Source organism: Quercus lobata, chromosome 11 (assembly GCF_001633185.2).
Source record: "Quercus lobata isolate SW786 chromosome 11, ValleyOak3.0 Primary Assembly, whole genome shotgun sequence".
Taxonomy (NCBI): Eukaryota; Viridiplantae; Streptophyta; class Magnoliopsida; order Fagales; family Fagaceae; genus Quercus; species Quercus lobata.
The window spans coordinates 36184363-36207702 of NC_044914.1; the positions used below are offsets into that span (position 1 = coordinate 36184363).

The following is a 23340-nucleotide window of genomic DNA, read 5'->3' on the forward strand; positions in this document are numbered from 1 at the left end:
AAAAAAAAAAAACTTTAGGCACTGTAGAAATTAATGTTAAAATGTTGTAGACTTAGCATTTTTTTTATTTGATCTTAAAAAATTTGAGATTTCAACAATTGTGAAAATATTGTGATAACAATAAGTCTTATAACATTTTTCCGAAACATTTATTTTTAGTTGTAGTTGGTCACAGTCTCATATTTTATTATTTTATTTCGACTTTTAAGAAATTGACACGTAAATAATTGTGAAAATATGGTGAAATTTGTTGTGTCAATATAACAATATATATACCAACTTACATAAATATTTAAAAGAAAAAAAAACTTTAGGCACTGTATCTACCGTGTCAGTTGAATAAACTAAAAGCACTGCACAATAAGTGTTGTGACATATTCTCAAAACATTTATTTTTAGTTGTGGTTGGTTACAGTCTCATATTTTATTATTTTATTTCGACTTATAAGAAATTGACCTGTCAATAATTGTGAAATTTGTTGTGTTAATACAATTTTTGTGTTAGTATACATTATATATCCAGCTTACTAAATATCTAAAAAAAAAAAAAAAAAAAACACTTTAGGCATTGTAGCTACAGTGCCAGTTGAATAAAGTAAAAGCACTACACGATAAGTGTTGTAACATTTTTTCAAAACATTTATTTTTAGTTGTGGTTAGTTACAGTCTCATGTTTTATTATTTTATTTCGACTTGTAAGAAATTGACATGTAATAATTGTAAAAATATTGTGAAATTTGTTGTGTCGGTATAACAATATATATACCAGCTTACATAAATATTTAAAAGAAAAAAAAACACAAACTGATTCCTAAAAATAAATAAATAAATAAATAAAATTAGGCACTGTAACTAAACCAAAAGCACTGTAGATACAGTGCATACACGCATTGGCGATAAAACAAAAGCATTGCACAATAAGTGTTGTAAAATTTTCTCAAAACATTTATTTTTAGTTGTGGTTGGTCATAGTCTCATATTTTATTATTTTATTTCGACTTGTAAAAAATTGACATGTCAATAATTATGAAAATATTGTGAAATTTATTGTGTCAGTATAACAATATATATACCAACTTACATAAATATTTAAAAGAAAAAAAGGAAACACAAACCGATTACTAAAAAAAAAAAAAAAAACTTTAGGCACTGTAGCTACTGTGCAAAACATTGGGAAAAAAAAAAGGGCAGTGGCTCACGAAACCAAATGTACAGTGCAAAAGCACTGTACGCACATTCACACTTTCATACATAAGACAAGTGTCATAACATTTTCACAAAACATTTATTTTCAGTTGTAGTTGATCACAGTTTTATATTTTATTATTTTATTTTGACTTATAAGAATTTGACACCTTAATAATTGTGAAAATATTGTGAAATTTATTGTGTCAGTATAACAATATATATGCGGGTTCTTATAAATTTTGAAGAAAAAAAAGTACAAATGGAAGACAGGAAAAAAAAAATGTTGTAGTCACTGCAGCTATAGTGCCACTTGAACAAACCAAAGTGGCACTGTAGCAACTGTTTAAAACTTGGGGGAAAAAATGGCTCATTACACCAAAAGAGGCACTGTAGAGGCATTGCCTTTTCTTATATAGTTAGTAGAAAAAAGAGCACAAATCGATAATTGAAAAAAAAAAAAAAAAATACTGTAGCTTTTACACATTTTCTCAAAACATTTATTTTTAATTGTAGTTAGTTATAGTCTCATATTTTATATTTTATTTCGACTTGTAAGAAATTGACACGTCAATAATTATGAAAATATTATGAAATTTGTTGTGTCAGTATAACAATATATATACCAGCTTACATAAATTTTTTTTTTAAAAAAAGACTCACGAAACCAAAGTATTGTTGTCGCTACAGTGCTTGCACAATGCAAACACACTGAATGCACAGTGCCGAAGCACTGTAGCGGCATAGCCACTTTTTATATAAAGATATATATATATATATATATATATATATATATATCAACCATTGGATCAAAAATGTTATTAAAATTTTTTTTTGAAAGTTTGAAAAAGTTGTAATTTTGTATGGGGATTGCATGGTAAGGATATTACACCAAATCTCAATTTGTGAGGGATAACATCTTACAAAGTTGGATTGTCATTTTTTGCAACCTTCCTATTAGAAAAAAAAAAATAAAAATAGTAGTTTTGAGAACTTCATCTCACTTCAAATTTTAAAATAATAATAATAATAATAATAAAGGTTCATATTAAAGAGTAATAAATATTCAATTAATGTAAGAGTCATTATCAAGGACTCTCTCATCAACGGCTCACAATAATTGTCCCAAGTCAGATGTTACTTAATTAAATGTGATTTCAAAAGAGGCGGTGGAGGGTAGGGTTTCCTCACATGGCAATCACTTGCGTGTCCTTCCTAAGTGGACTCATCTAGTCAAACCTGTCATCAGAGTACCCATCCAAAATCCAAACACTACCTAATGCTGTGGGAAGAGAAGTCTAGAGCAGGTTGAATTCCTTTCAAATTTACTTAGAAAACATCTACAAGTTTTGAAGATTGGAGATGGTACACCTTTGGGTTTAGTGGAGGCTGAGGTTCAGCCCCGCCAATTACAATGAATTGCCTAGTTTGGAACTGTCGTGAGCTTGGGAACCTACGTATAGGGAAGGAGCTTGTAGAAATTATAAGGGCAAAAGATCCCTCTGTCGTGTTTATAGTTGAAACATGGGCAGATGAAGCAAGGCTTGATCAAGTACAACAAGAAATAGAATTTGAAAATAAATGGGTGATGATGAGCAATAGTAGGGGAGGCGGTTTGGTTCTTTTCTAGAAATCATCAGTCAACCTTACAGTGGAGGGTTCGTCAAAGTATTTCACTGATTCCTATATTGATAAAAACATTGAGAATGCTTGGTGTTTTACAGGGTTTTATGGTGAACCAGACATAGCAAAACAATGGGAAGTCTAGAATGATCTCTGCAGTCTCATCCATCCTCCAGATATTCCCTGGATTTGTGCAGGGGATTTTAACGAGATTACAAAACAAAGCGAAAAGATGGGTGGAGCTCTCTGAAATCATATTCAGATGCAACAATTCAGGGAAGTAATAGATGAGTGTGGATTCATAAATCTGGGTTTCATAGGTCCTCAGAATAAGACAATTAAATGAGTTGTAAAGTATAAACACTTAAAGAAAATTAAGTGTGAGGCTGTAGAAGTGGGGCGTGAGACAATGGAGAATGAAGACATTTTTTTTTTAATAATTGTATTGTTGTGTTGAATTCTTAATAGAGTAACGTAAAAAACACAACAAAATTTTTCTTAATGAATTACAAAGACCTGTAAGTTGTCACAATTGAGTTGAATTGTTAAATAAAAGAATTGAAAAGAGTAAAAACTAAAAACTAATAAATAATGAATTAGAGTATTCAAAGTAATAATAATTAAAATTCACTTAACAACAATAATTAATAACTTTATTATAGTAATAGAGAATAGATAATTTACAAGATTTAATCTTGGCAATGATAATTAATATCTTCATTATACTAAGAAAACATTGTGGTGGGCTTTTTTGTGTCTTAGACTGGATTACCCCTGCTGTACCACAGCCCTGTGATTCTGGGGTAGGAGAGTTAGGACTGACCTAACTGAAACACACCTTAGGCCAGCTTGTGCACAAGTTGGGCCTTTCTTGTGTTGACAAGCCCTGGTAGGAGTCTTGAGCATGTCATGTGCTCACGGCAAGAAAGATTGTTACAAAATGTTATAGCAGGAAAAACGATGCAGCAAGATAACTAAAATATTCTTAACTACAACATCTTTTACTAAGAACAATAATACGTGAACTGCTTCACGAAGAAAGATATTACAACATGATTACAGTAAATAAAGATTAATAGCAAGATGTTAGGATAGTCATTAATCAACCAATACAAGAGAAAAATGAAGATTAGTCTGCTAAAAGAATGGGCTTGGCTCTTTAGCAGCTTCAAGTCCAAAAGGGAACCAATCTCCAATGTGGGTAACTTTAAAGGGGAATCATGCCGTAGAAGCTACACACTTTGGAAAAATGACCTAAATGGCTATTCTTGATTCATTAGAGAGTGGGCTATTGAGAGGGAGAGAAGTGAGTAGCCTACTAATGCATGTTTTTACTCCTATCACTCATACTTTTCCACTTTTTTTTTTTTTTTTTTGGTATTCTTTCTTTCTTTCTTTGTTTTACTCTGTTTTCTTTCTTTCTCTTTGTTTTTCTATATCTCTTGTTTACCATTTTTCTCTTCCTTTTCTTTTTCCTCCTCCTTTTTCACTGTGCACGTCTATGGCCTTTTATACTGCCTGTCGTGACAAGATTTGCCATTTTTACCCCTTAACTACTTTTGTCTTGTTGTGAGTGTCCTTCTAGGACTGCCCACTGGTCTGCTAGCTGCTTAGCCACCACCACTACACTGTGTTGGCTGTGCCATGCCTCATCTCCAAACAAAAGTGGTTTTGTTTTATCTCTTACTCCCCTTGACACTCCCATCCGGATAAGGGTTAAACCTCTCCCTTACCAACCTTTATAGCATGCACCTAGTGATTCTAGCTCATGTTTACCTATTTTGGATGAGATGTCATCCCAGCAGAACATTTCTCCCAAAAGAGCTTGAGTGGGAACCTCAAAATAGGCTCTCCCTTCTCCCCACCGCCAGACCACACCCTCTCTTACCTTTAACCCATGGCTCACCTCCCCTATATTGGTTGGGTACAGGTAGATGGTGTTTAAGCCTTGTGTGCATGCTCCACTTCCATATGAGTCCATTGCTTTTCTAACTCTCACACGTTTGCCATTGCCTCCAGACTTGTTTGATTTTGCTGCACGTTCTAGCGTTTTTTTAACTCTTGTGATGTGAATGAACCTTTGAGCTTTCATTCTCTGCATCCTATTTCTTCTTTGAGTTGGGCATTGCTTGGGTATGGGCTTTCCTTTCTTTAACTTGGCCCACATTCCTTTTTTGTCCTGCATCCGTGGGCTAGCTGGTGCTCCTGCCACGTCACTGCACTGTTCCCACTATGATATCACTTACTTTTTTGACTTGTTGTTACCTCTGGCTTTACGGGCTGAAGTGCTTGCCATGCCATGCCAATTTCTTACGTTATTCCTTCTTTTGGTCTTTACTGCCCAGCATTCTTGCTGGGCCAATCCATTCAATACCTCGGGCTTCCTTGGCCCATTTCATTCCGCGGGCATCCCTAGCCCATTTCATCCTTCGAGAATCCTCGGCCCATTTCATTCTTTGGGCGTCCTTAGCCCATTTCATCCATTTCTATCTCTTTCATTCATATGGGCTTTGACTAAATCTTTTAGGCATCCCTGGCCCGATTATCACATCCTTACCTTTGGGTTTATTGGACTTTACGCCAACCCCATTTACTAATTCCCTTCTTCGGGCTTCCCCGACCCATTTTTACTTTCTTTCCATCTCTTACAATTCTCATGGGCTTACTACTTCATTCTTTGGGGCTTCCTATGGCTATTTGTTTTCTCTCAGGTTGCTTATTATTTTGTGGGCTTGTTGACCATTATTCCTGCCATTCTGGCCCAATGGTCTTTATTTTACTGCTTTCTTTCTCCATCTTTTTCGTATTGTTGGGCCTTTTCTGCCATTGAGCCCTTTTGTCAAAAATGGGCATCAACAAACATATGCCCAATGAACTTATAATTTATCTTTAATTCTCTTACTAATATTATGAATAAATTTTTGATAAGAGAGTCACAAATACCACAAGATTTATTTCCTACCTAAAATTTATTATTTAAAAGAACTCGTGTTGACTTAAAAAATTCTTCCTTTGGATCATAGGTTACAAAAGATCTCATCAATATTATCATAATGATCAAGATAAAATAAAATAAAAAATAAAATAAAATATATTTACAAAGAGGTCCTTGTCAACCTCTTTAGCACAATTTGAATGACCCCTCTAAAAAATATTCTTAGAACCACCACTGCAGAATGCTATTATTTTTTGAATGAATAAATGAATGGTCCGTCTTGTCTTTTTATTTATTTATTTTTTTAAAGTAAAATCTTATAGAATCTTTTTTAAAGTACAGTTTGCATATTGTTTTTAAACATATTTGTTAAGTAAAATAAATTAATAAAATAATTCATCTCAAACATATACTTGGTGTATAGACTTACAGCGTATTAAAAGGTAAAACAAATTGTAAGCACAATTATTATGTATATAAACATTAAGATGTGCAGGTTGAGTTATTAACCTCTTTATTATTAATTTATCATTTTCCTCCCTTTTAACAAAGAGCTAAAAGAGAAAGAAAAAAATATAATAAAGAATAAGATTAAAAATTGTAAATCAAGCTAAGGACGAACTCGCATGGATGCAATGTCAAAAGGAATTAAGAAAAGAAGAATATTTAATGTGTCAATGGATCCAACACCCCAGGGTTCTACTTAAAATCAACCAGGTGTTTCATAGGATTTTGCTCAAGGAGAGTGACGAATACGGACAAAAGTCACAAAACCACAGTGATGTAATTGAGGTTCGAGGATAGTGATGAAGATTATACCAAGGAAGAGATGGATAGGTCTGGACGATTCCTGAATCACCCAACAATATATAATTTAGTGTCCATTTGGAAACAACTTAATTTTTTTTTTTTTTTTTGAAATTTTTTTGTTAATGTATATTAAAGTATACTTATACTTTAAAAAAGTGAAAAAAAAAGTAAGAGAAAATAAAATTTTAAAAAACTATACATAATTTTTTTTTTTTAGAAAGAACTGTACATAAAAGTTAAAAAATTAATTGTATATCACAATGCAAATCAGACATTTGGTATTGTGTGACAGAATAATTGAATCTAACTGTTTGCAAATAGTTTGAATATCTTTTAAATTTCGTAGCCTAAAAAAAATAAAAAATAAAAACTTGTAATTCTAAGAACAAAGGCAGTATGCAATATAGAGTGTACGTTTGGTATGGATGAAATTTACCAGCTTATTTTACTATTTAGTTTATTTTTGCTATTATTCGTGAGCCCTACTGCACTTTTTGGTACTATTCATGGGTTCTATTGTACTATTTCAACTAACTTTTATCTTTATCTACTGGGCGCAACTTATGTCTAGTACTCCAGTGCACTGAATGCGTTGCGATTGTTACACATGTCCAAAAATGGACACGTGTCACAATTGATGCGGCTCCAGTGCATTGGAGCACTGGACATAAGCCGCATCCTTATCTACAATATTTTTAGCAAAAAAATTTCAATTTTAGTAAAATAAGTAAATTTCAAACACACCCAAAGTTTGACTAGTGTTTGCATGCCTTGTCTTGTTTTAAAGTTCTTGTTTAATAATATAAGTTTAGCCCTGTTTGTCTTCTGCTTATAAATATAGATTAATCTGTTATGAAACTGCTGAAGTGAGCCAAAATGTAGCTTGAGATTCTATTACGCAACCAGCAGGGTAAACTTCAAACAATTCTAAAAGTCAAGAGCGTCTTGGTATTTTGCGACGGCATCTTTTTTCTGCATTGACTATTTTACCCTTTTTTTGGTCGGGCCTTCAATTAAATTCTTGATCCATCCCATTCCTTATTTGGGCCCAAGGGTCATCTGGATTAAAGTTGGAGCTAAAGCCTGTAGGGCTTTTCGGCCCTAATTTCATGCTTATAGCGGAGCTTAGTCTGGGTATACAAACAGATAACAAGGTAAGCCCATACGCCCTCATTCCAACCCTTTTTGGAAGAATGCCCTTTCTTGTAACCCAAATTGTAGTAATATGGCTTTCAATTATCTTGATTTTCCCCCTCACTAATCACCATTGGAAGGGTGTCCCTTCTTGGCTTTCAATGATTGTTAAAACTCTTCAATTTTTTGAAATGCTAACTGAATAATTATCTCTCTTTTTGGGATTTGGGGGTGTGTTGAGAGTGAATTATCTTTTCTTTTTCTTTTTTGAATATAAAACTTATGGACCTATAATCTAGTGGATTGAACCTAAATATTCTGAGACTAATGAACACGCAACTCAAGAAAAAAGTTGTAGGCTTTGTAAACTAAAAGAAAAACACATTATGTTAACAACCCAACAAATTAAAGTGTCAATCATATCATCATCTATACCCTAAAAAAGATTAGTCAAATTATAATTAGAGTTTCTTGTAATCACTTATAAATAAAAAAACTCATCTGATAAACACTTGATGTGTGGATTCAACACATGTCCATACCATGCACACTAAAATAACTAATCCATATAATTTGGAGTATCATGCATATGGTTCCTAATTATAACTATTTACAGAAAATTGACATTTTCATTCTTAATTTTTTATTTTTTTTTTAGCATTTTCACTTTCTACGTGAATCTAAAAGTTGTTATATATTATAGGAGTAAAGTAAACAAAAATTGATACAAAGACAGTGTCGTCCTATTTATATCTATTGTTGGCATTTTGCTTACAACAAAATCTCATGGTTAAGTAGGTTTTAATTTGCTCAACTGATAAAATCTCTAATAATTAAATAAGAGAGCTGAACTACAATTCTTATTTACACACAAAACCGATTAGTATCTTGGTCAATTTTTTTTTTTTTCATAATTCGTGTGTTTAGCCTTGGCAAAGAGATTAGTTGTACGGAAAGTCGAAAATCAAAATGAGAGAGAGAGAGAGAGAGAGCATTAAATTGGTCATGAAACATTATTACCCAAAGTGGTATCTCAAAAGTATCTTGAAGTAACAAATAATGCACCTTTAAGCTCAATAAACCATTTTCGTGATAGAAAACGGTAAGAAACACCAAAATCGAAACCAATCTCCGTCTTTATTAAGCAACATTCTATTATACTCTTCCCCACCACCTCACTTCTCACCTATCTGTCTCTGTACCCATTAAAATATAACAAAGCCTCAGATCCAAAGCAAAGCCTTAGTTAGGCGACCACTGCTCCACCACTGCACGTGCAGACCTTCCCTCTTTTCTCATTATCTTTATTCTTTTATGCTTTTTATAAATAAAAAAAACAATTTTATAAAAGGCTTTTTTCTTTTTAATATTTCTTTCTTTTCTGTACTTTTAAAAGTGTTTAGAACCGAGAAGGCTGGAAACCCACATGCAAATGAGACTGCTTTTGCTTGCATCGTATTTGACACGTGCGACAATGTGCACGTACCTGTTTTCTTTTGTTTCAGACATTATAGTACAATACCCTCTCTCTGCCAATGATTCTAGCGAATGACAGAATTTATTTTGTCCACCCATGTTTGATGATCTAGGTTTGTAGCTCTGTGAGAGCCACCAAAACGCATTAAATACACAAAGCATAAAAAAATAAAGAAATAAAGCAAACAAGACCAAGAAAAATTAAATTAAATTAAATTTTGATTCTTTTGTCTATTTGCTCCACAAAGGTACAACTTTACAAGCACTTCATATCCATATTCTGTAGAGTGAATCTGACCCCACGCACTTTGTGTGCTCTAAAAAGAACCCACGACGGCCGACCTCATGCATATCAACTTCAAAACTCAAATGATTAAGAATTGCATCAAATTCACAAATATGATTTTAATAAAATCCTAATTTTTTTTTGAGTTTTACTGACTAATGTACTTAGGACGTGTATTAATAAACTATTTTAAAAAAATTGTTTATTTTAAAAGTAAACACAAGTCATTATCTTAACAGATTCAGTATTATTGGATACTAAACTTAAACTTGACCACTTTTTTGACATTTTTTTTTCAATTCTCCATAATATTAACCAGACCCTTTTTTAATTACTATTTCACTGATTATTATAATTAAAAAAAATCAATTTTTTGATTTTTTTTAATTTCTACATAAAATATTTCAAAAAATAGATGATTAATGTATACTCTAAGAGCATACATTAACCGAACATTTTTTTTTAATTATTGTTATTACTATTTCACTAATTATTATAATTAAAAAACTCAGTTTACTTTTTGACAGTTGGTTCCAAGACTAAGTAAAAAATGTGATTAAAGGTACAAACAACAATTAGTGGAAACATCAAATTATTCTGTAGGGTAAAGCATTACAATTTTTTGGCTTGTTTAAACGTCTATTCGCCTCGTTTCCTTTTGTGGTTTGTGTCATGCATATACAGTGTGTGCTGAAGTGAAAGCTTCAATGATAGAGAGTGGAATGTGGTAGGCCTTATTTGCAGACTCACAATATAAGCCTTATAATTCTAGGGTTTGTTAACATTTCATTTTTTGGGTCACACTTGAAAAAAATTGTTAAAAAAAATACCAAAAAAGATTAAAAAAATGTCAAAATCTATCAAAAAGTCGCCAAAAAATCTGAAAAGCTGTCAAGAATTGTGTTATTAACGGTGCCCGGTAATATAACCCATAATTCTATTTCTAAGCTTGTTTTATTCAGAGCGGAGAATTGGAGCTTTTTATTCGTGGTCCCAACAATCAAAAGAATCAAAATCCCGTTATTGAGAGAATATTACAAAACAGTCTCAAATCATTGTGGGGGAAAAGAAAGTGAAGGATAAGAAAATCAGGTAAGAACGCAAAAAAGCAAAACTGAAAAGGAAATCTGTCTAAAAACAGCCAAAACATAAAATTCTATCAATTGTACGAAATCAAATCAAACCCATCAATGCAAAAAGTATATGAATCCAAAAATAAGATTAAAATTCACTGACTATTATTACTGTACTAAGAAATAGATTCAAGTAGAAATAGAAGCTTCTATTTTTTTTACTGTTGTAGGACAAAGCTTCGTTTTTTTTTTTTTTTTTTTTTCCTTACATAGTACTCTAGTGGAAAATGAGAAAGCTGTACAATTATAATAAATCTAAAACCACCTTCCACTACCACCTAAACCCAATTGCATGCAACTCTCTGTGCTAACCAGTGACTTTAGCAAATCTCTCTTTCTCTTACTCTCACAGTCTCACTCTCTCATGGCTTCAAAGGAATCCACTGGTAACGACCCTCCAATGGCACATCCTTCACAATGTCATAGTTGTAGCTGCAATTTAAAAAAATTATTTTTTAAAAAAAAAAAAAGTTGTTAGTTAGTTAGAATTTGATTCCTCTCTCAGCTAAAATGTGCTTCTATAGTGAACCCTCTTATCCTGCGCACCCTCTCTTCTTTTTTCTAAAAAACACAGAAAATGAGAGAGAGCTAGAGAGACTCACTTCTCTGCGAATCGCTTTTGCTCGCGCTTTTCTGCAAATGCGAAGAAATCGTCGATCTCTTCTTTCGGTGGCATCTTCGCCGGAGGATGATTCTTCGTCGCCGCCGGCGAGTCCATTTCGTCTGAGTGTACACAGAGCGAGCTCAACGGTGTGGCTTCTCTGCTAAATAGGAAGTAGAAGAAGAAGCAGCTTAAAGGAGTAAGAATCGAACGGTTACAAAACGTTTGGTTTGGTTTTGAATTTGAACAATTTGAAAGAGTGAGAGTGTGAGAGAGAGAGATAAATGAACCTGAATTTGTTATTGTTGTTTATGTACGTTGTTGAGTCAACGGTTTCGAAACTCTTGGCCTGAAATGCACATTCAAGAAGCGTAAATAAATACGAAATAAAAAAGCATTAAGTGATAGTATAAGCAATTAAAATTGAGTACTGGAATTTCAGCTCAAGTAAGCCTAAATTGACAATTTCGAATTTTTAATTTAAAAAAAAAAAAATCCTTGCTTTTACTTTTTTTTTTTTTCTCAGCAACCAAACGGAGAGTAACAGAGACAAAATCTCTCAGAAATTCACCAGATCTATGAGGCTGAAGCCATCCCTGACGACCTCGCTCGACTCATTGCTAGAGCAACAAGAAACCGGAAACTGGTCCATACAGAAGCTCGTGCACAAATCACCGGCGTTCATTACTCCGCCGGAATTCACAGTCTTCTCCGGCGAATCAAAGCAAAAACGAGCGTCGTGGAGTTCCACATCCGAAGAAGTCAAGCCAATGATTCTCCTTTTCTTCGAGACCGCCATGGTTGTGCTTGAGCCAGAGCCAGAACCATCCAGCACCGCAATTCGCTTAAAATTTCTCACACAATCGCCCATCTCTCTCTCTCTCACACTGTACGCACTCTCAAATCTCAATTCTCTCTCTTACTTTTTTTTTTTTATAAAAAAATTTAATTTTCTCGTTTTGTTCGTGGGTTTGCTATATTTGTGTTCTTGAAAAAGATGAAAGGGAAAGATTGTGAGTGCGTCTGTGAGAGTAAGAGAAGATGTTGAGGTTGAGAAAGGTGACTTTTTATGAGATTTAAATTGACGGTTGAGATTTGATGCTAAAAGTGCGGGTGGGTTTGTTACTACGAGTTTGTTACCGTTTTGGTATATAGGTGTGGTCCTGAACCTGAGTGAAAAAAAGAAAAGAAAAGAAAAGAGAGAATCGGAAGGAACGGTGGGTGCTGTGCTGCTGTTTTGGGAGTGAAGAAGCTGTCACCAAAGATCTGGCTGTTGAAGGATCCCAGGTTCATACCTTCATTCTCGTAGTCGTGGTGGCTTAATCTTATAATATACCGCTCACACGTTGAAACGCTTCGTTTTTCCACTATTTATTTCTTTTCAATGCTTTGTCCCCCTTTTCTTAAATTTTTTGTTCTTAATAAATAGATACAGTAAATAGTAGCAACTACCAAGTTTAAAAACACACAAATAGACTTATTAAATTCAATATAAGGTTTTAAAATTCAAACCAATTAAAACAATTCTTTTTTATAAACTGGAAAAAAAATTTATTCCCAATGCAAATATATATATATAAATAGGAAACACATTATATTCAAGTTGTCAAAACAAAAAATTTATGCTACTTCTTTTTATTCTCTCTCGTAGTTTTTTTTTGTTGTTGTTGAGAAACCTCTCTCATAGTTAAATGAATTCTTATTGGGGTTTTTAATATTATATAATGAGTTATATGTTAAAATAAGAGATGAGATGTCAGATGTATTATTAAGTAAAAAATTAAAATAGATAAAAGTAATTTTTTGAAGTGTTGAATGCTAAATTTTTTTAGCAAACCGAATGTTAATGCTTGACGGAAACAAAATAAGGGGGCATCCTAAACCAGTTAAAAGAATTTGTAATTTATAAAACTATTTACATATGTAATATAAATAAGAGTCACATGATTAATTAAAAATGTTATATAACTAAAAAAATGGTAGGTGGTCTTTTGACCCACCACATTGAAGGTTGGAGTTTCCTCCTCATTGGTTTAGAGTTAACTTCTTTTCTTCTTTTTTTTCTTTTTTTTTTAATTCAATTAAATCAAGTATTTGAATTCAATTGGAAAAATTAATATATTGCAATTAAAGTTTTGTACTTTAAGTTTTATCATTTACTAAATGGCCAGTATGTGTAAATGTAACATATAAAACAAAACTTTGTACTAAACCATAACTTCTTTAAATATTTCATTTTTTCTATTAAAAAAAATTATACTCAAACTATGTACGAAATGATGCATTCTCCTTTGACATTGTATAATAAATGAATACAAATATTTTTAAATATGGAATATTTCATTAGGCTTCATGAGATGAGAAGACGCACGTATTTGTTCTATTTATACAAATCTTTAGAGGGTGTATCATTTCGTCCATAATTTGGGAGTGTGTTATTTCATGAGATTTTAAGAGATATTACTGTATTTTTTCTCAAATAGAAAAACCTGGATTTTTTTTTAAAACAAAATAGAAATTTTACTTTAGCCTAAATATATATATATGTGTGAACCTCCCTCCTAGAGTCTTGAATCCTAAACCTTACACCCACACTCTACAAGCTTATACTTGTGAAGTTTCATCCTAGATTATTTATAGATATCCATATTTAAGAATGGTAACAAAGTCGAGTTTGGGAATGATAAAAAAAAAAAAAATTTAAACTCAAACCATCTAAATATTTTACATACCAAACCTATTAAATTTGAGAAATCATCCCAAGCCCGTCTCATTTATATTTGAAAAATCCAAACTAGTAATAGACCTATTGGTTTACCTTATCGTGAGTCAGATCAAATGGTTCAGATCAAATTGTTTAGTCTAAGATTAAGGATATGTTTGGATACCGTTTATTTTACTGAAAACTAAATACTGAAAACAATAAAAAAAATATTTTTTGGTTACTGTTCATTAATAAAATCATTGTGCATTTGCCTAATTGCACTGTTTATAGGACATGAACAATGCAAGAGGCGCTGGATTTAAAAAAAAAAAAAAAAAAAAACCTGCAAACGCAGGAATTATAATTCCTATCCAAACGCCTTCTAAACATCTAAAATACCATTTAACAAATTTTACCATTAGTATGCATTTTTACACTAGATTAAAGAATTAAACAATAACTTTTTTTTTTTTTGAGAAATAATTAAACAATAACTTAAGAGAGAAAAGAGAGTCATAATTTTTAGTATAAAACAAATAGCTAATTGTTTTTAGGGCATTTACTCAAAAAAAAAAAGAAGAGTTTTTGGGGCAATAGCTAACTTATTTGTTTTTAAGCATAGCCCTCGTCTATACTCTGATAGTTCTTACCTCAAAAAGGAATCCAAAGCTAGTATACCGTGAATCTAGTACAAGTAGTGCCACGTCGGAGATGAACATACAGCGAAAATTAAGGAATACGCCGACTGGTATCTGAATGGAAATTATTACACCCACTGGGAGTATCTTCCAAGTTCCAATAATTTGTTCCATCTTTAGTTTGCCCAACATATAAAAGAAGAAAAATATATGGCCTTTTTTAAATTAAAAAAAAAAAAAGATTCAAAGAGGCCAAAAAAAACAAAGATAGCTTCAGTGGTTAAAGCTATAATTAATGAGTTTCGTTAACGGGTGCGTTAGAGTATTTATGAATTGACTATTTTAGAAAAATTTAATACTAATTTTATAAGAAATATAAAAAAATTGGTTACTTTTTTTTTTCTTATGAAATGTTTTTAGAATTATTTTTAGAATTAATGTATTTATGGTATATCCGTTAACTCTTTTTTTATCTTATATTTAATGAGTAGGAATAATGGTAATGCATTTGATGAAATTTTTGCCAAAATAATTATCCCATCTTAAGGGTAGCTTCCTAGCTAACTGGTGAGAAACCATTTGGTAGTCTTACTTGAGCAACATTTTTCACATTTACACACTTTTTCACACATTTTTTCATCATATATCAAAAACACTCAAACAACATTACTCAAACTCTTTTACCAAACACCCCAGATGAAATGAGAGATTTTACACTTGACTCGACGGTGCTCAACAAAGTCCAGCGAATTGTAAGCTTGAGGCATGTCCTTTGTGCATTGTCCAGCCCAGATGGCACAGAGAAGATAAACAAAAATGATGGGTCATCAGTCATGGCTTGTGATTATGAGTAAGTTACAACTCCTTAGAGGTGAGGTTTCAATGCAGATGTTACGTCCACAATATTTTTATAACAAATTATTAGTGGTTAGTTATTATTGGTTCAAATTTGAAACTAACACTAAGATTACTTTTTTGCCCTAACAATAACAACCAGTAACAATCTACCACTTAGAATTTGTTGTAAAGATATTATAAACATATCATTTTCTGAGGTTAAAACTTCAAGAGTGACAACAAATTACGTACTTTCTTTCAGTTCTGGCTCCGAGACTGTCACTAATTACTAATTATTAACACTGGGATGATTTTTTTTTTTTTTTTTGACAAACAACGCTGGGGATGATTTGATGGTAGATGAAACATTTTTATTACCCTAGCACAAAGGACCATAGCCATAGGGTAACGATTATTTATTTATTTCTTTTATTTCATTTGTGATTTTAAAAAAAGCATAAACATATTATCTCATAAAAAAAAAAAAAATTTCACAAACGAATTACTACTATTCATCTTAAAATATGGGAATTTAATTTCAACTATAAAATTCCAATTAATATATTAATTCAAGATTAACTTGTAATGTTTATCTTACCATAAATTAATTGATTAGTGAATTTCATAATTTTTTTTTATTAGTGAATAGATATCCACCAAAAAATATAGGGTCAATTGCATGTTTTCATCCTTTAACTATGGTACAGTTGCAATGTTTTATTAAACTTTAAAATTAAGCAATGTTCTCTATTAACTATTAGTGATAAGAACCTTCGCTCACGTCGTTAGGATTTTCATCAAAAACAAAAAATGTTTGATAGATTTTTTTTTTTTTTTTGGGTGAAATTTAACAATAATATTAACGGCTGGGGCGCGCAAAACGTTTATTATCAACAGTTTAAGTGTAACATTAATTTTTTTTTGAGAAACAAAGCTTAACATTACTTAAGTTTGAAGATTATAAAGACATTATGATTACACTATAGTTAAGGGTGGAAAATATAATTTGACCTAAATATTTTCAATGTGCACCATAATTAACACTATAATTTGAAATCTGAAAATCAACACTGCAAATCTTAATCGACGAAGAGTAATCCCAACCGACTGCTGTGATCACTGCTCTAATACATCGGAGAACACCCTACACGCGTTGTGGTCATGCCCTTCTCTGTCCCAGGTTTGGTTACACGAATAGAGTTGGAGAAACTGCCATTCCAGGACTTTCGAGAGGTTCAGAGACTTAGTGGAGTACATTATCGAAGACGGTTTGGACTTGGAATTCTTTGCTACTACTGCGTGGATGATATGGCATAGGCGGAACGCGTTGAGAACCATCAGCAAATCATTCCCGATCCAGCAAGTGCTCCCTGAGGTGCGGGCTATCCGAGCTGCCTTCATCCGCTCTATTCCGCCAAAACCTCCTCATCCACCCTCTAGAGCACCAGAACGGATCATCTGGAAACCTCCACCATGGCCGAGACACAAAGTAAACTTCGACGGAGCTGTGTTTAGGGAGGAAGATTCTGCAGGTGTTGGTGCTGTAATCCGGGATGAGAAGGGGTTCATGGTGGCTGCAATGGCGGAAAAAATCCCACTCCCCTATTCGATCACTGCACTTGAGGCTCTTGCAGCAATAAGGGCTCTGAGATTGGCAGGGGACATTGGTCTTGAGTCTTTCATCCTAGAGGGGGATTCCAAGATCACTATTGATGCTTTGGCAGGAAATATAGTGGAGCATGCTGAGTTTGGAAACCTGTTTGAGGAAGCTAAGGAGTTGGCAAGTCAGTTTGGGGACGTGAGTTTTAACCACGTAAGGAGGCAGGGCAATGGTGCCGCGCATAACTGTGCTAGACATGCAAGACATGTTAGCGAGTATACGGTGTGGATGGAGGGTGTTCCTCCACATCTTTCTACTGTAATTCAAGCCGAATTGGCATCTTTTGAATAAAGTTACAGTATTCCTTTCTCAAAAAAAAAAAAAATTTTGAAATTATTGTCTCAACTAATTCGTTAATTTGGACACTAATTTAAATGGTGTGGTGTTAATTGCAAAATTTTATAATGTGTGATAGACATTGCAAATACCCGTAGTTTTAAATGGACAATTGCAATTAATTTTAGTAACGTTTTAAATGTCTTGACTTGGTTAAAGAAAGCAGTTGACTTAAATGAATTAATCAAGTCCAAATAAAATAAATTAAGAGAAATGATATGTCTACAACATTTTTATAACGAATCCTAAATGACAGGTTATTATTGGTTGTTATTAGTAAATAAAAAAGTAATTTCAATTGTGAGTTCAAATTAGAATCAATAACAACTTATTACCTATAATTTATTGTCAAAATATGTAAAATTATTGTAGACGTAGCACTTTTTATAAATTAAATAAGAAGTCACACTCAATCCACAGAGATCTCGTTTTTTGCGGGATTTAGAAAAGGTCAAGGTAAGCAACTTAAGTCCAATTAAGCATAAATAAAGGAAATTCTTAATCAATGATTCAATATTTTTTTTTTTTTTTTTTGGATTTTGTTATGGACATTCGTCTATGAAATACTTTTTATGAAAAAAAGAAAAAACAACGAATTTTTTTGTTAACTTTTTTATATTTTCCTTAAATGTTGTATCAAGACTTTTTAAAAATGATTCATTAATTAATGTCCTAAGGATATCATTAATAGACCTTTATCTAAATGAACATTAATTCAATATTAAGCATTTCCCTTACTTAGGAGACAGTATAAGGCCTACATACTTGTGAGAGGCGTATTCCATTGGATGGGTGTATAAGATCATTTTTCTTCCTTTTATATATATATATATATATATATATATATATATATATATATTTTGAGAAACATAATTTTCTCTTACCTAGGTCTTAGGCAAGACTCAAATTCTAGTTCTTATTTATTTCCTCAGAAAGCATAAAAAAGCTAGTCCATTTGGAACGTCGGAGATGGACAAGTATACAACAAATATTACGGAACACATGATGACAATTATTACACCTACTTTTTTTTTTTGAAAGGATTATTATTATTATTATTATTATTACACCTACTGCCACTGACTGTATCTTTCCAATAAATTGGTTGATCTTTCTTTAACCCTTTGGTTTAAATGTAGGGCTCCCTCGTGCGAAATAATAGAGTTTATACTTTATATCTCAACAACCGTAACCAAAAGCCATACAGGGAGCACTTAATAAGGTTTCACGAATGGAAGGAGTAAAAGGATGAAAATCATAATGTTTTGCAAAGTTTAGGAATGAAAATATAACTTTTAAAATTTCAGGAATTAAAAACAAACTTTTGTGATAATTTAAAGATAAAAATGATATTTTATCCAAATTTTTAACACAAGAAAAAATAGATGACTTTTTTTTAGGGAAAATAATAAATAAACAATCGATGACTTAAGAGAGTATTTGGTTTGTTGTGATGTGTCATTAATATGATGCACATTACGATAATGTGACATTAAGTTTTTTAATTTATTTTATTTTTTCTAACATTACCATAATTTAATTCTCAGAAAAAAAAAATACCATTGTAAGGACGCGATTTGGTGACGAACCTAAACAGTGTCGGGTTTGCACGTGAAAATGCCCCTAACAATATCATTTGTAGAGTATGGGTTTGGAAGGCTAGGCCTTGGTCGACAGGCGGTGGGCTTTTTGTAGTATTCATACAAGTTTCGGTTTTCCTTCACCCCTGGAGTCTTTCTCCTGGAGGTGGGCTGGGTGGCTCTGGTTTTTGGCCATTTTTCCCAACCTCCTTTTAGGTTACTTGTTTTTTCCTTTTATATTCGCCTGCGTTCATTGTCCTTCGTCCACGTATAGGGTCAACCTTTCCAAGATTGATACTTGTCCCATCAGCCCATATTCAAAGTCGTTGGGGGTGGTTGTAAAAGCCAAAGAATGCGGCTCTGTCAGGTTCAGAGCATTGAATGGCAGTAAGGGCAGCTTTCCCTGGATATTTTAGATCTTTCTTCCTAGTTTCAGTCCTATACCGTTTTTACCCTTCTTTCAGGGGGGACTTTGGGTCTGCCGAGGACTGAGCTGTCCTCGGCGGTATCCATAGGCTATTTTGTCGAGTTTGGGCCGTAGCCCTCCTCGGCTTGGGCCTTCGGATTCTCCCCAGGTAGATGGGCCTGGCCCATAAATCATTTGGGCCCCACAATAGCCCCTCAAAACCCAGCTGTCCAACCTCTTGGTTGGGAAGGGGGGTTTTGGTGATGCCGAACCTCTTCCTACGGCCCAATCAATTTGGCCCATTAATAATACTGGCGGCTCTTCATCTGTCCAAGAAATGTGCCGATCTATGAGACAGTTTTTTATTTCGCGCTTGATGCGCTCTTATCGTTTGGGTTTCCCAAAACGTGCTTTTAATGACCACTATTTACGAGACTACTTTAATTCGGCGGTTTGTTTTGATGGGGTGGAGAAACGGAACCGGCATGTTGGTGTTGGCAGATTCCTTTGGAGATCTGAACCTATTAAATGTCTCCCGCTCCACCCTCTGTATAAGAAGGAAGGGAGAAGGTTATTGTTTTCGTAAAGAATTCCTTCTCATCTTTCTGAGATTTGAAATACTTGGCCTCCCCTAGGGTTCATTTTACCCACTGGTTCACAAACTAAATCGTGGTATACTTTATCATAACAACGAGTGATGCAGGAGTCAAACCCCTCCCATAAACGCCATGTTCCAATAAAGCTCATTATAACTCGATCGGGACAGGGATGGCGAAGACTCAAAATCAACCTCACCCTTCTTTCAGTCAAAATCCGAAGCAGGGGCTTGTCACGTCCAACTTTCGGCGTGACTGAGTCGAGAACACCTACCATCAGTACCAACCGCTCTCCTATGAGCATACCTAGTATGGCTCCAGTGTGTTGGGAGTCAGGATCGAGGCAGGGACTAAGTGCCCTTACTTCTCCCTCTCTTCCTTCACTGGTGCTATCCTCCGTCTCCCTCTCTTAGTCTTCCCAGCACCAGTTCCATCCTGGTGCTTTCACTTCTCCCTCTTTTGCTCATTTTTCTTTCTTTTCATCTCTTCTCTCTTCTTCTCCTCCTTCTTTACTCATGTCCTCCATCTTCTTCATTCATCTCCTCAATCTTCTTCATTGATTTCTTCCTTACTATTTCCTTCTCCTTCATTCATTTTTTTTTTTCAAAGAAGGTTCTTATCGTAATATGAGCAGTATTGAGGCAGAGATTGGAGAGACTTTGAAGACGAGTTTAAAAGACGCCTGACAGTTTACTTATCTGTACTACGGATGTAATTGTTGCTTAGGCAGTTCTCATTTTGTATAGGCTCGCTTGAGCCCCTCTTTGTACGTTGTAATAATTTTTCGTATTAATAAAAATTGTTGTTACTTTATTTCGCATGTTTTGTCTCTATGGCTTTTTTTTTTTTAAATTTACAAACGCTGCTCGGCACAATAATATAGCATCTAAATCAATGACGACTAAAATCAAAATACTTGATAATAAAAAGATGTCGCCATAACTTTAATAGAAACGCTTGGCACAATAAGGCCGACCAGTGAAAAGTAATACTTACCCCATGCTAGCCGAGGAGTAAAACGAAGGTTTGATGCCGTGTGAGGAATAACCATTTGAAGATATCTCACTCACCAAATGAACAGCCTTCTTATGCGACTTAATGCTGGGGCGTTTCACCACCTTCCTCACAACTTTACTGGTCTTAACCTCTTTATGGTGTTTAAGCCGTGGGTGAAGTGACCTGACATTTTTATCAAGTAACCCATCTTACAAAATTCAAACCTTTCCTTGTCCAAGTATTTGGTTTCCCCATTGGCTTGGGTCCGAGGACCATACAAGGCCTTGGTTCTGTCCAAAACTTGTGATTTTTTCGTTTTTGTACTTGGTTCCCCCATAGGCTTGAGTCCGAGGACCATGCAAGGCCTTGATTCTGTCCAAAACTTGTGATTTTTTCTTTTTTGTACTTGGTTTCCCCATAGGCTTGAGTCCGAGGATCATGCAAGGCCTTGGTTCTGTCCAAAACTTGTGATTTTTTTCTTTTTTGTACTTGGTTTCCCCATAGGCTTGAGTCCGAGGACCATGCAAGGCCTTGGTTCTGTCTAAAACTTGTGATTTTTTTTCTTTTTTGTACTCGGTTTCCCCATAGGCTTGAGTCCGAGGACCATGCAAGGCCTTGGTTCTGTCCAAAACTTGTGATTTTTTTCTTTTTTGTACTTGGTTTCCCCATAGGCTTAAGTCCGAGGACCATGCAAGGCCTTGGTTCTGTCCCTGGGCCCATATGCTGAACGGGCCTGGGCCGCGAATTTACTGGGCCCATAAATTAAGAGGTATTTCCATAGTCTTTGATCACGCGGTACTTTTTGGCGTCCCAGTGTTCGAGGTGCGCTTTCTCGAGACTTCTTTAACCTCAAGGCTGCAGAAGGCGTTGGAAATCGAGCCTGAGACGTTTTGTCTGTAGCGTTCCTTGGGACGCTGCGTGAATTAAATGCCACCGGTTTATTTCTGGGTATAAATGGGATAGGGGGTCACTTCACTTGCACATGAACTCTCATGTTCCCTTCAGAACCATACTTCTTCCATATCCGCGATCTCTCTTTCTAGTGCCACTGCCTCAAAGCAAGATGTTTGAGGCGTGGATGGGGATGAAAGGTCTCCACCCGCTTCAGAGGCACCGAATCCTCAAGGTGATGTGGTATGGACAAGGATGGCACAGATCCAAGCCAGTCCTCCGCCTTGACAGGAGGAAGATAGTATTCCTCCTTCTTTTAGCCAAAATCCGAAGCAGGTTCTGGTCATGCCAGATTTTTGGTATGTCAGAAAAAAGAATTTCCGCCATCAGCGCCGTCTGCCTTGTAGCAGGCAAATTTTTGTGGGGGCTCCCCAACTTCCGGCTCCCTGCACCTTTCCTGTAGATGGTGTTAGCCTGAGGTCAGGTTCCCTGCACATTTTCTTCACCGGTGCAGGCCTCAAGTTGGGTTCTTTTGCTGCCTGAGTTATGGGCGCGCAGAAGCATTGAGGAGAAATAAGGTCTCGAGGCAGCAGTCAACCTCTCCTCTTTGCTACCTCCACGGCTTTATCTTCACTCTCTTGTATTTTTCGTTACTTACGTAGTTAGCTTCAATATAGGCTTTGTCTCGGCTTTTCATTGTACACTGTACTGTTCCTTTGTCTTAATAAAATATGTGTCTATTTCTCTATACATATCTTTCTTCTCCGTAACCACTACTTTATGCATGAATATTAAATATGAGCTTGCCCTTAATGATATTCTAGGCAGAGAAACGCCTTAACACAGATTCCTACTAGTTTAGACTTACAAATATTATCAAGCATAACAAGATTAATCATCAATAAATTAAACTCCTGGAACTAACCGGGATAACGGCTGAGTGCTGCGCGATGCGTGCTAGAGCGATGTCCGAGTACGATAAACTCTAAGTAATTCGTCCGAGAGGGTAGCCGAGTAGCGAGGGGCTTTGGTTGTGCTTTCGGATAATATGTTGCGCCGTATCGCATCAACCCCTTTGATATTGGGGGATCAGGGGGTAGACCGAGGAATCCACGCAATCAAGGTATTAACCCATCTGTTAACGCGGAGCTCTCTTCGGATGGATTTTGAGGTTTATGTGCCATATTTTTTTTTTTTTTTTTTTTTTTTAAATAGTTGGTTTCCCCATCCAGGTAGTTGGTTTCCCCAGAGGCTTGAGTCCGAGACTATGCATGCCTTGGTTCTGTCCAAAACCTAGTTTTCCACATCCAGGTAGTTGGTTTCCCCAGAGGCTTGAGTCCGTGGACTATGCAATGCCTTGGTTCTGTCCAAAACCTAGTTTTCCACATCCAGGTAGTCGGTTTCCCCAGAGGCTTGAGTCCGAGGACTATGCAATGCCTTGGTTCTGTCCAAAACCTAGTTTTCCACATCCAGGTAGTCGGTTTCCCCAGAGGCTTGAGTCCGAGGACTATGC

General features: G+C 34.6%; 2 protein-coding genes across 3 annotated transcripts; one reads left to right on the forward strand and one right to left on the reverse strand.

The window, feature by feature from the left end:
* Nucleotides 1-10665: 10665 nt before the first annotated feature.
* Nucleotides 10666-12523, reverse strand: LOC115967596 (cyclin-dependent kinase inhibitor 7-like). Of its 2 annotated transcripts, none has more exons than XM_031086725.1 (4): nt 11755-12523; nt 11474-11532; nt 11185-11346; nt 10666-11014 (listed from the first exon to the last, which is right to left on the reverse strand). In XM_031086725.1, the coding sequence occupies exons 1-4, from the start codon at nt 12052-12054 to the stop codon at nt 10945-10947; spliced, it is 591 nt and encodes a 196-aa protein (XP_030942585.1). In that variant the 5' UTR covers nt 12055-12523; the 3' UTR covers nt 10666-10944. The 2 variants fall into 2 exon arrangements, with proteins under 2 accessions (XP_030942585.1, XP_030942586.1); XM_031086726.1 differs by having other exon boundaries at nt 11185-11343; nt 11755-12522.
* Nucleotides 12524-16665: 4142 nt separating this feature from the next.
* LOC115966790 lies at nt 16666-17313 on the forward strand. Its single transcript, XM_031085948.1, has one exon. It carries the CDS (start codon nt 16666-16668, stop codon nt 17311-17313), a length of 648 nt encoding a protein of 215 aa, XP_030941808.1.
* Nucleotides 17314-23340: the final 6027 nt, after the last annotated feature.